This window comes from Amaranthus tricolor, chromosome 6 (genome assembly GCF_026212465.1).
Source record: "Amaranthus tricolor cultivar Red isolate AtriRed21 chromosome 6, ASM2621246v1, whole genome shotgun sequence".
NCBI classification, from domain to species: domain Eukaryota; kingdom Viridiplantae; phylum Streptophyta; class Magnoliopsida; order Caryophyllales; family Amaranthaceae; genus Amaranthus; species Amaranthus tricolor.
In genome coordinates, this window is record NC_080052.1 from 19110143 (window position 1) to 19123681 (window position 13539).

Below are 13539 nucleotides of genomic sequence, written 5' to 3' on the forward strand. Positions count from 1 at the left end.
ATATGCAATTATTTATAATTATTCATGACATTTATGTTAGAGTATACAACATATCCTGGGGTCTTAAACATTAGTTTAAGTCTTTTTGGTTGATTTGGTTCCTTGATATGGCATCGGAGTCAATGTGATAAGAGGTTACGAGTTCGAATCTCAAACACCCCTCATTTAAGTGGAATATTCAACACCAAATATGAGGAGGGTCTGTATTGCACCCATACTTCTAGCCCAAAGGGCTCTCGTGTGAGGGAGCATGTTAGAATATATAACATATCATAGGGCCTCTACTATCAGCTTAAGTTTTTGATTGAGTTGGTTTCTTGACAATTTATACTCCATTTTGGTTTTGTATCTGGTTTATCTTGTAGAATTTTAGTTGTGTTTGAGTAACTTCTCCTTTGAGTAATCCATATGAGTATGCACCTGCTCCAAGGTGCGAGCCCTCTAACCCAGACTCTCTTTAACCGTATGCTTTTACCTAGCACGATAGACACACTCGGTAAAACTCCTCTCATAAGGGTCGCCTCTAAGAAATGTAGGCCTAAAGCTGTTGTCAGACAATAAAATCCAAAAGAAACCATTGCCTCTATCATATTAACCGCTATCTTACTACGTAATTTAAAAATAAAATAACAAAATAACTAATCACTAATAAACAAATTAAAAACACATAATTATAAAAACTAATCATTAATTAATTAATTAAAAAAATAAAGTACTTAAAAATAATAAATACTTCACATTAAAAAAATATATTTTAGTTGGTGCCTCACTAGTAATCTGTCTTGCATTGGCATAGAGGTGGTCGTCTCTTAGTAGGTTGGAAGCCTAGCTGTTTTCAAGTAAACATTCTGTCATATAGTAGCCAGATGATTCATACTCATGTCAAACCTCTTATGAGGGCTAGGGTAACACCCCAAATTCGTAACCTTGATTATTAATTTTCTACCATTTATCTTGAAGTATTATGTAGAAGAAATTCATAAGAATTTCTGGCAGTTTCAAAAAATAGCAATTTAACCGGTTTCTGGGAAGTTTTTCCAAAAATGTTATTTCAGAAAAGTTATTCGTATCGAAATGTTACTCAAGATAGGCTCAAGAAATGCATGATTTGGATCTGCATGGAAGAAGTTATCCTCATTTTAAGTTTATGTTGATATTTCAAAATTAAATTAGGAATTTTAGTATTGATTAATAAACTAAGGGAGTATTTTGATATGGTGAGTATTAATTTGGTTATGAAATATATTGGTGGTTTAATTAGATTAGTTATACTAATAAGTTATACTCCCTCCTATTCAGCTTATGTGTCCTATTTTCTTTTATGGTCAAGTCACCTTAATTGTCCCATTTCTATTTTTGGTATGGATTTTTAACTTTTATGCCCTTAGTAGCTTTATCCTATTTTCAATTATACCCTCCATTACTTATACTAATTTTCCTCCCTTTTAATTAATCAACATATCTAAATCCTCATTAACATACCCACCCATTAAACACTCCCTCCCTTTTTAACCCTAAAACCCTACCCATCCCTATTCCCCTTGCTGTTTTCGTATTCTACCCGTTTAAGAATCCTAATTCTGAGTTGAAGCTTCACCTTCTTCCTTAATTTCTTTCGTGTTGTTCTATGATAACCCTAGATCTGGGTTGATGCTTCACCATCTTCCTTAATTCTTTCGTGTTCTTCTCATGGCAAACTTTAGTTCGCCTTTTAAATCCCCCTGAATAACCCTCATCAGCCATTAACCTCACCCCTGAAGAACCCTAACTCGACAATCAACTCACCCATGAAAAACCCTAACTCGCGTACTTCTTTACTTCTGAGAATCCCCAAATCCCTTTACAAATCGCCTTCTAAGATAGAGTTTAAGGGGTTCGATGATGGAAACCCTAGATCTGGACTGAAATCGTTTGAGGAAGAGTCTTTTGATTACTATGATGACTCAACTTCTGTTGAAACTGATCCTAAGTGGGGAAGAGAACTTGACTCTGAAGGTGAACCTATTTACACACCTGAGCCTGATATGTATCCTAATCGTGAATATTCTTCCATTGATGCTGTTTTTTCGAATACTGATTGTGAAGAAGAAGATTGGAATGATAAGCTTGGTCCTTTCTCAAGTGAGTTTCTGTTCGTGTTGGTGCATATTGATTTTGACTGATGATAATTTTTAATTTAAACGTTTTTGTATGCATTTTATTTCATTGCTCTGTGATCTGTAAGTGAGAGCATTTTTTAGCCACCATAAAATCGAACAAACGGGATTTGGATTGTTTTCCAACGTTTTAAGCACAAAGATGTTCGATTTTCCTCTCAACGATTTCAAAAAAATAAATAAGTTTACCTGAGAGTACTAAAACAACCATTTTTTTCATTAATGAATATTTGAATACAAATGTTTCATTGAAAACAACATAAAATTTTTGTTGTTTTCATCTGAAACATCCCATGTTAAAGATCCCAAAAATATGTCCAAAGTCAAAAGGAATTTACATTTGAAATATGTTGCTGTGTTGGTTAAGGTTGTGTTGGCTGCTTTTCTGTGCTGTTGTTGCTTTACTGTGTGTCCCAAAAAATGTGATGGTTGCTGTTTTGTTGTTCATATGCTGATTTCTGTTTCTCCTGTTGAAATTGGTTATTGCTGTTTTCTGATAATTCTACATTTCCAACGTCAACATTGTCATTGACTTGCATAGTCCCTTGATCAATCCCCCCTGCATAGCCATTAATCTGAATTTATGTCACTCCCATTTTCATTTTGCTGTGTGCTTTGAAATTTTTGTTGAATAAATGGCGTCAGACACCAATTTTATTTTCTTGCACTGGCGGCAGTTTCTGATTTCCTTCTGATTTCCTTAGTTTTGGACATTTTAATTTGGGGTTTCAAATAAATTTGGGTAATGTGATAAATTTTTTCAATTTGAAAATTTGGTTGTTTACAATTTGGTGTCTTTTAAAGAAATTATTAATGCGTCATTTTTGGTAATTTGGAAAATCTGAAGTCAACGATCGCAAAAAAAATTCGCACTCACATGATCAGTAACGATTGCAACTACACCGAAGCTGTTGAAGAATTGAGAAGGCTATCTGAGATACTGTAACTGATGTATTTAATTTTCTTTAGTAATCTTGAGAAATTTATATGTAATTTTCAAAAATTATTGTAAACGTAGGACTTAATTATGTAATTACGGACTTAATTAAATGATCGATGTAATTTTGGCCTTGTACTGAAAAAAAAAAAAATTTAGACTTTTGGTGCCAAAAAATCAGCTTTTAAATTGGGCTACAAATTGCTTGAAATTGGTGGGAATCATTAATTCCTTAATCCTTACATTAAAAACCCATAATACCATTCTCTTTCCTACCCTTAGGGTCTCATTTTGGCTCTCTTTAAAATCCATGAAAAGTCAAATGGGACTCCTAAGCTAAATAGGAGGGAGTATTAAATTCAAATAAAAAGTTGATATTTCATAAAAAAAATAATAAATAAAATAAAATTAAACAAAGTTCATTAGCTAGTCAAGTCAAATCCACCATCGATTATTAAACACATACATGTTTATATTGTAGATACCGATTTCATTGAGGAGTCGTATTGATTATGCTAGTTGGTTTGCTGTAATTTAAAAGGTTAGATTTCTTACTCGAATCTTTAATAGTTACAAGAAAAGAGTACAAAAGGTATGTATTTTTTCTCTTTAGCTGAGATTGGTTTAAGCACAAGGAGATTCTTTTCTTAATATAGAAAGTGATTTTTCGAACCTTGAAATCATAGAATAATTATAAAAAAGTTATAGATTATTTGATATCTTAAAATGGTTGGGATTACCTTTGTGGTATCTCAAGGAATTTCGAACCTCGTCGGGATTATCTTGACGCTACATAATAGTTGGGGGTACGTTGATCAGTACCTTGGATATAGATCTTCTGCTACGGTGTGGCCGTTTGTGGGGTGTGCACACTAGGGATCTTTGTCTAATACTTATCCGGAGGGCCTAGCTAGCCCAATGGAAATAAAGTTCGTTCCATTCCATAGATTTGACTGGTGATTTTAAGATTTTGAAAGAAAATGATTTAGTAAAGAAAAATGAACAGTGTCTAATTTATGAAAACATAAAATGAAGGAAAAGTGATTTTTTTATAAAATATTATTTTTATAGTATTGTGTTTGAAAAAGTAGATGGTTTGTAGGATATATTTAATGTGTCTTATCTACACATATGTTCAGATCCAGAGTATGGAATCTAGCTCAGTCTATTTGACTAATATTACATGTCGTTATATGCAGGTGCCTGAAGGATGGAGTCGGGATACGGGCAAAGAGTTACGTCCACTCATTTTGTGTATATAGTTATAATATTTCTTTCCGCCTTAGTTTTATGTGTAATTAGTATTTTAAAACTTAAAGGTGTAAATATTAATCTGCATCAAATCTTTTCGGTTAGGTTGTAATAGTTTAACTTAAGTTATGATTTAGATTTTGGTTAGATAGTTTTCCTTAGTGATTATTCTTATAATAATCGTGGAATAACACGCCTGAAATTATGAGTTAGGAAATGCGTTGGCGACTGAGCTATGTGGAGTTGAAAGTTTGGAATATGGAATGATTGATTTGTTGAAACAAGTTTATATTTTGGATGTCGGTCTTAAATTAATGTTTTAGGCAGTCCATTTTCCAAACGGAACTCTGCCGAAATTTCGGTAGAATTATTATACAATATAATATAGTATAATTTGTAACTCGAAATTCAAGGGTGTTATAGCTAGCTTCTTGTGTACCTTTGTATATGGCTTTTATGATAGAAATCAAAGAAGTGATCTCTTTAAGCAGTTGAAGGATGAAGCTACAAATCGTTCCATGCCTTGGATTGTATTAGGTGACTTCAATTGTCTTGCTAACCTTAATGAAAGGGTGGGACAAGTGGTTCGTTTACATGAAATTGCCCCTCTTTGATCATTTTTACAATTGTGCCATATTTATGATATGAAATTCTCAAGGAGGTTCTATATTTAGACTAATAAGCAAAGTGGTGACCATCGTGTTCTCAGTAAAATTAATCAAGTCTTATGTAATGAAGCTTGGGAAGAAAATTATCCAGGGGTTGAAGCTTTGTTCCTGCCTGAAGGGAATTTTGATTATTCACCCATGGTTGTCCAATTCTTTAAACAGCCCCAAAGGTCTTCCTCATTCAAATTTTGTAACTTCTGGGCTCTTAAGGATAATTTTTTGCCTGTTGTTCAACGTGTTTGGAAGAAAAAAGTTGCTGGTTATGGTTGTTTTCAGATTCAGATGAAGCTTAACTTGTTGAAAAAGTCCTCAAAGCTAACTTTCATAAGGCTCCTGTTCAAGTCATTCTTGGAGAAGCCGAAAGACAGTTGGTTCATGCTCAGGAGCTCTTGCATCAACATCCAAGAGACCCTATCCTTGCAACCAATTAAGTGAATGATGCAATCAAAGTCAAGCAAGCCAAAGAGGATTATGCCTCTTACATTCAGCAAATTGTTAAAATCCAGTGGATGAAATATGTGAATGAGAATACTAAAGTTTTTCATCAAAGTATAAAAAATATACGTATTCGTAATTCCATTAATATTCTTCATATTGATGGTCAGTTGGTCAGTGATCCATGCAAAATTCAACAAGCTTTTATCTCCTTTTATTCTAACTTGCTGTGTTGTAACATGAGCAGCAGAAAACGCATAATTATGCAGATTATCAATTCTTGCCCCACTCTAACTGATTATATGCAATCCTCTTTGAATCATTACTTTAGCAAGGATGATATTAAAGGAGCTATTTGGAGCATTCCTGATGATAAAGCTCCTAGTTTGGATGGATATAACAGCAAGGTCTACAAATTAGCTTGGCCAATCATTGGAGATGATATTACCTTAGCAGTTCAAGAATTCTTTCTCACTAGGAAAATGTTGAAGGTATGGAATAGTACAACTATTTCCCTAATGCCTAAAACCTCTTGCCCTACTACTCTTGGTAACTTCAGACCCATAGCCTGCTGCCACACAATTTATAATTGTATTTCTAAGCTTATATGTTCTAAACTAAGTCCTGTTTTGAAGCATATTATAAGTCAGAATCAGGGTGCTTTTGTAGCTGGTTGAAGTATCATTCATAGCATCCTTCTATGCCAGGATATCATTCGTCATTACTCAAGGAAGAGTTGTTCTCGTAGTTGCCTTATTAAGGTGGATTTGAGGAAGACTTACGACACCATGGACTGGTTCTTCATCAAAGATATGCTTGTTGCTCTTGGTTTTCCTAGCCACTTTGTGAAAATTGTATTCACTTGTATCTCGACTTCTACCTTCTCTTTGATCCTTAATGGTAAACCCATGGAAAGTTTGAAGGCTAAAAGGGGTTTTGAGGCAGGGAGATCTTATGTTTCCCCTTCTTTTTGTTATTGTAATGGAATATTTGTCTCGAATGCTTAAGTGTGCTAGCCTTGATCCAGCATTTAAGTTTCACCCTAGGTGTGCTCCTCTTAAGCTTACTCATTTAAGCTTTGCTGATGACTTGATGCTTTTCTCAAAAGGAAATGTTAATTCTATCTCTATCTTATATGAAGGTTTGGATCACTTTGCTCAATCCTCTGGTGTCTATGCTAACTCCTCCAAATATGCTATATATTTTTTGCTGGCATTTCTCATGGGTAGCAGTCTTTTATTTTGGATCATGTTAGCCTCATTAAAGGGAAGCTTCCATTTCGATATCTTGGTGTGCCTCTTAATTCCAGAAATCTCACTGCTACTGATTTTGAAAAATTGGTGGATAAAAATGACTTCTAAAATCAAAGGTTGGCAGGGGAAGAGCTTGTCTTATGCTGCTCGCTTGCAATTGATTAACTCAGTTTTAATGAGAATCACAACTTATTGGTGCCAAATTTTTATACTTCTTAAAAAATTTATTAAGGCTGTGAACATGGTTTGTAGAGCTTTCCTTTGGCACTATGATAGTAATGATCCTAAGCCAGGAAATGTTAAATGGGAGTCTTTATGCAGGCTTAAGAAAGAGGGAGGCCTTGGTATCATACATCTTGAGTTTTGGAACTTGGTTGCTGTTGGAAAAGTAGTCTGGCATATCAATTGTACGCAAGAATCCCTGTGGGTACGTTGGGTTCATGGTGTCTATAATAAAGGGGATAACTGGCTGATTTTTAATCCCCCTCCCACAGCCAGTTGGTCACTTAAGAAGCTTTGTAAGGTGCTGGATAAGATCAGAAATTGGTTGGGAATGGGTCATACACCATTCACTCTGTCTATAAAGATCTACTGAGTTCTCAATCCCTTGTGCCATGGAGTAAAATATTTTGGTATAGACCATCGGTTCCCAAAGCTCGATTTGTCTATTGGATGGCTATACTAAATAGACTTAAAACATGAGATAGGTTAAAGGCTGCTAGTATTATTGATGATGATGTTTGCCTCATCTGTTGTAAGATCACTGAGTCAACAAATCATCTTTTCTTTGAATGCAGACTGAGTAGTCAATGTATTAACCTTCTCCTTTCTTAGCTTGGTGTAACATTCAAAATCACCTCACTAGCATCTATTGCTCTAAGCAAATGGAAGCTTCCTAAGTTTGAAAAAAAGGAGATTGTTACTTCAATCTATAGTCTTATTTATCAGATTTGAAAAGTCATGAATGATTGTATTTAGTTTCTTCTTATGGTCTCTCCTCAAATAATGCTAAAGCATGTGAAGAATGAAGTCAAACTTCGTATCGTTAACCTCTACCCCCATAACCCATACTTACATTCTATATGGTGTAAGTCTATTTTCTAGAGCTTGTAGCTATGTTTGAGGTTTTGCCTGTTGGTGTCGGTAATGTTGCTTGTTTTGGAATCAATGACATTCTTATTCCAAAAAAAAAAATGTTGCACAAGCTTACAATGTGTGCCTGGAACTCAGTTTAAGTCGCATATTTTGTGCGACTGGACCCTTTTTTAATTTTTTTTTAATTTTAAATGTACAAAAGATTCCATTAGAAATTACCTCAAAGTGTCATTTGTGTGGTGAAAATTGTTATTCCCAAACATTGAATTCAAGAAAGTTTGAGTATAAATGTAGTGATTTTTATAGAAAGAAGAGTGTTACGACAATTTTATAGGGTGGACGGGCATATTGTAGTAATTTTATTGAAAAAGATAGTGACACAATGTAAATGTAACGACATTTAAGAAGTGGGTATAAAAATTTGTGGACTGATAATTATATGTCACATGACTATGTCGTACTATTACTTGACATGTCATGTCCACGTAAAAAACATAATTGATTAAGGAAAAATTATCTAGAATAATTTAACATTTTCAGGATTTTTCAACAATAATCCCACCTATTGATTAACCATGAATAATCCCAACTTTAGATGGTATTTTTCTATAGTAAACTTGGGTAACCCAATCACCTGCTATAGTAAGTAATTACCAAAAAATCATACTGAAAATGAATGTAAAATTAGAGAAAAATTTTAAAAATTTATATAAAAAATTCTAAATAATAAAAAGAAATCAAAATTTTTTTTCAACATTTTTTAACATTTTTTTCGACATTTTATTTTAATATATTTTTTTTAAAAAAAAAATTAAAACTTACTATAGCAAGTAATCAGGTTACCGGATTTAATCTAGGAAAATACCCTCTAAAGTTGAAATTATTCATAGTTAATTAATAGGATAGTTAATTAATAGGTAGACTTATTGCAGGAAAATCATAAAAAGATTGGATTATTCTAAATTATTTTTCCATTAATTAAAATGCCACATTGGAGAAAGAGAAAAAAATATATCACTTTATAAATTTAAAAAATAACTCCTACTATTATCAATTAATTTCAATATTAACCTGTCTCGGACTTGTAATTGGGTTACTTTTTCTCTTTTTATTTGGATTTCGTAGGACCTTTCTCAAATTCTATCATCTTAGTAGAATCTCAATAACTGTTGACCCTTTATAACTAGACTAAACATCTAATCAAACTAATAGTTAAGAGCATGTAACTTTATAAACTATATGAGTTATCACACAACTATAAAAAAGAATAGAGCATGTAACTTTATAAACTCAAGAATGTACTCATATTTCTATACTTGAATTATACACATGTCATGCACGGTTAGTGTTGGTGCTTTTGCTTTTGGGTTCATAACATGTAGGATTTTTGACAAAAATTTAACCTTTTACTACATTTTAGATATGCTTAATAATTATTAATTAAGCAGTAGCAAATTTGTAATAAATGTAATCATACTACATAATAAAACTTAAAGTGCTAATGACGTTACCGTAATGATATACTTGAAAGATATTATAATTAAATATTTCCTCATAACTGGATGCTAGAATTATATTTCAGAAAGAAGTACTGAAATTAATGAACTCAAATGTTCTTAATGATCATTAAAAGTAGTAATAGTTGAAAAATCTCTAATCGTACCATATGATGTTGTTACATGTTTTTTTTTATTTTGTGTAACACATACTAAAAGGGTATCTTTGATGACTCTTTTGTTGTGAATTTATAAGATAAAATAAGATTGCATGAGTTACTTCCAATGTATTACTCTAACTTTATTTCTCAAACTTTTCACATTCTGTAATAGACTCCCACTTTATAATGCATTGCATTAGGGATTATGAAGAGATGAGATAAATGTTTAGCTCATCTTGTATGAGACCATCTAACAATAAAACGGGCTATAATTAGTTTATTTTTGTAATTGATCACTTTGAAATTATTAGTGATCACTTTAATATACTAAATATACATGAAACTGGTCAATGGAGATGGTTTCAGCATAAGACCATCTCATTTAATAATTTGTGAGACGCTTTTCATGCATGAGTTGAATAGCTTAATCTTACATTATTTATGGGTAATTAGAATAGACATTATTAATATTAATAATTCATATTCACATTAATGTGAATTTGTGGAGTTTATTGCATTATTAATTATTTTACTGCAATTACAATTACAACAATTTCAAATAAAACTCTTAATTGATAATTTACATTGTATTAGGGAAGATGAAAGGATGAATTTCAAAATAATGACTTAAAAATTGCATTGTAAGTGTGTCACTTGGCACAATGTATTTGTGAAATGCATTATAAAGTGACACTTGTCACAAAGTGTTTATGAATTAGTAGATTGTATGATGATGATGAATTAATTTTAGCAGTCAACTTTCTTTGAACTTGTAAGTGACGTACCCCTCTCATTATTAATTGAGTTGTCAGTAGAGCTGAACAAAGTTTGGTCTAACGGCAAACCAAACCGGACTAAATCGTAATTTTAGTATTTGGTTTAATCTACGGTCTAAACGGTCTGGTCTGTTTTTTTCGAAAAGATACGGTTTACGGTCTGGTTTCAATTTTTTATTTTTCAGTTCAGAACAGACCACAAACCGTAACTATGACCGAAAACCATAATTATTTTAAACAAAAAAAGGTTGCTACCTATATATTTCGAGATGTAGTCACTTCTGTATAATAATAATATATATTTGAATACAATAAACTTTTCAAATTATTATATTTAGTGATTGTAGGTGCGAAATATTTACATAAACACATATATTAATTTAAAACAAAATATAAAAATAAAAAATTATAGACCAGACCAGACTAAACTGTGATTCAGTCTGAACCGGTGATTTAAACAGTTCAATACGGTCCCAAAATTTTTCTGACTGAAATTTTGAGTTTAATATGATTCTAGTATGAGACAAGACTAAACCATTGTCAGGATCATTTAAAAATTCTATAAACACTAAACCACCCTTGTTATCAACCCTATAAGACCCCACAATATTTTTTTTAATTTATAAAAATTATAAAAAAATGACTGAAGACATATATTTAATCAATTATTTGACAAACTCTAACGAATCATGAGGAATTTACAAAATGAAACGCGGTGAATGTCTGCCAAAATGGTTTACTATATGACGAGGTCGTCGCTTGAATAATATTAAATTAAAGACTCTTAAAAAATAATCCTACCTAATTGCCTAAGTAGCTAATGAATAATAATTCATCAAATGTAAAGAATTCAATGAACAATTACACAAAGCATTCAAAAGCAGCAAAACAAATGATGCATCATAAGCCATTCTTAGTCCATCTAATAAGTACATGTCTATTACTATTACAATACTCAAAAGCAGCAAATCCTGGGCCACAAATAGCAAAACCAGGGTGTAAGGATCACTGTGGAAACGTGACCATTCCATACCCATTCGGCATCGGTCCTAACTGCTACCACAATCCCTGGTTCAATGTCGAGTGTTACAACGGCAGTGACTCATTCAAACTAAAGAAGATAACAACAGGCACAGTCAATATGGATGGTATCCAAATAAATTGGGACCCTCTAAAAGGGGAAAGGAACCTAATTTCAGTAGTCCCTTGTTATCGCGTCTGTCAAGGAGATGGAAATCCCCGATCAATGCTGATCGGGAATTCTGATAATTTGAGGGGAAGTCCTTTTCTTTACTCACGAAAAGGTAATGTTTTGTTAGTAAATGGTTGTGGGGGAGGAATAATTTTACGAGATAAGAGGAATCAAACGATTGCTGGATGTGCTGCAGTGTGTACTACCAATTCTACTGCGCCAGGATTTGATTGTTATGGGGTTGATTGCTGTCAGACTACGATATCGAATTCGGTTGATTATTATAGTATGGAGCTTGCGAGTATGGGGAAAACGCCTATTGTTGAGGATGCGTGTACTAGAGCGGTTTTGGTTGATTCTAAATGGATTGCTAATAAGAGGAAAAATCTTCTGCATTTTCAAGGATTATGTGACCCTGCTCGAGTTGTAATAGAGTGGAGTATTGAAGATTTGGCTGTGGATTCTCCAAGTTATGGTAATTCTAGTTGTGTTAAGAAAGCTGCTAGTGTTGATGATGCTGGTGGATATGTTTGTCGTTGTAAAGAAGAGTTCTATCAAGGCAATCCTTATCTTCCTCTCGGATGTCAAGGTATGATTATTTACATTAATTCTATCCATTTTTTTTTAATAGTAATGTCTAATAAATAAGTATATCATTTACTCTGTTTTACTCGATTATCATCATTTTGTCGGTTTAGTGGGTCTAACTTTTTTGCATATTTGGACAATGGCCTATTGCATTCTTTTGATCTTATTCATATATTTAAGTTTTCTTTTAATTTTATTCACAAAATTTATTTTCTTTGTTCAGTTATTGTCAAATATCCGCATTTTACTTTTGAAAAAATATTTCATTTCTCCTTAATCTTAATTCAAACGGAAGAAATAGTATAATACAAGTGAGCTACTTATGTTAGTTGAGAATAAAACTCAATTTGGTTCAAGTTTATTTGGTTGTTTACTTGTTTACCTCTATTGTTCTTCCTAGGGATTGCAATAGATCAAATTTGGATCGAGTCCAAGTGGACCCAAATCTAGATCTATTTTATGAAGGAGGACCTAGATTCGGATATGAATCCGCGAATTTAATTTTGTCACAACCCAGATCCATATATATAGTATCGGATCTGGGTCCAAGCTTACTTTTGTCCATTTGAAAAAATTTTGGTACATATTGCGATAACGATAGAGTTTTACACTTTAATTAACGAGAATAATGTTTAAAACTAGTAATTTAAATTTAAAATACATCTAATAAAATTATATAAACTATAAATATCCTTTAACATATCAACCTAGTTCCAAATTTTCTTAAATATACAAAAGTTTTAACATATTCTTACATTCAAAAGAATGCTACTTAATTATCAAAGTAAATACTTAGACCATTAATATCTTAAAATTTGTAACTCCTACCCAAAAAGGATAATGTGACCAAAGAGTCCTACGGCTCGCAAAAGACCTTCAGATTTATAGAATCCTGCAATGAGTAAGACTGAGTGAACCCACAAGCTTGCATCTAACACAAATTGAACCATTAGCATAAACAAAACCAAAAATAAATAGATAATTAAATAATAAGTGATTAAAAGATTGATATACAAATAGGCAAAGATCAAGAACAGAAGGAGAAAATTATCTGTATTCTACAACACGAATAAGGTATCTCCAACTAAACCTATTCCTAATCAAGTTCTTAGAGAGATGTAACTCATGTAAGTCATTTTTGATTTGTCCGTCTCACATGCTCCTAGGTTTTCCTCGACTTCTCTTACCCTCTACTATGATACTTCCAATTCTTTTCATAGGAACATCAATAGTCTTTCTCTATACATGTCCAAACCATCTTAATCTATTTTCATGCATCTTTACGAAAAGAGGGGCAACCCCTATCTTTTCTCTAAACTCTTGATTCTTAATTCTATCCATCATTGTGTGGTTGTACATTACCTCAACATTCGCATTTTAGTCACTTTCATCTTAGGTTAAAAAATCATCTTTACAAGCCGAACATTTAATCCCATACAATAAAGCAGGCCTAATCGCAATTCAATAAAATTTACCTTTTAATCTAATTGGAAACTTCTTATCACAAAGTACCCTAGAGGTTGCTTGCCAC

The 13539-nt window shown here is 32.5% G+C and overlaps 3 protein-coding genes across 4 annotated transcripts in view; 2 read left to right on the forward strand and 1 right to left on the reverse strand.

The window, feature by feature from the left end:
• LOC130814806 (oxysterol-binding protein-related protein 4B-like) overlaps positions 1–13539 on the reverse strand; it is a 988965-nt gene that overhangs the window by 110611 nt on the left and 864815 nt on the right. The gene's annotated exons all lie outside the window — the stretch shown is intronic.
• Positions 5711–7295, forward strand: LOC130815648 (uncharacterized). Its single transcript, XM_057682138.1, has 3 exons — positions 5711–6112; positions 6155–6301; positions 6393–7295. The coding sequence occupies exons 1-3, from the start codon at positions 5711–5713 to the stop codon at positions 7293–7295; spliced, it is 1452 nt and encodes a 483-aa protein (XP_057538121.1).
• The window catches only part of LOC130814793 (wall-associated receptor kinase-like 8), an 18522-nt gene continuing 15959 nt past the window's right edge, over positions 10977–13539 (forward strand). Inside the window, exon 1 of the mRNA XM_057681000.1 lies at positions 10977–12009. Within this exon, the coding sequence (XP_057536983.1) occupies positions 11049–12009 (961 nt within the window). The 5' untranslated portion in view covers positions 10977–11048. The remainder of the gene's footprint in view (positions 12010–13539) is intronic.

Bases quoted from the DNA above. Each gene is read 5' to 3' on its own strand.
- LOC130815648 (XM_057682138.1), top strand. From the start codon at position 5,711: ATGCAGATTATCAATTCTTGCCCCACTCTAACTGATTATATGCAATCC. The intron at 6,113-6,154 runs GTAGCTGGTTGA...CTTCTATGCCAG, and splicing joins GTCAGAATCAGGGTGCTTTT to GATATCATTCGTCATTACTC. The intron at 6,302-6,392 runs GTATTCACTTGT...GTTTTGAGGCAG, and splicing joins CTAGCCACTTTGTGAAAATT to GGAGATCTTATGTTTCCCCT.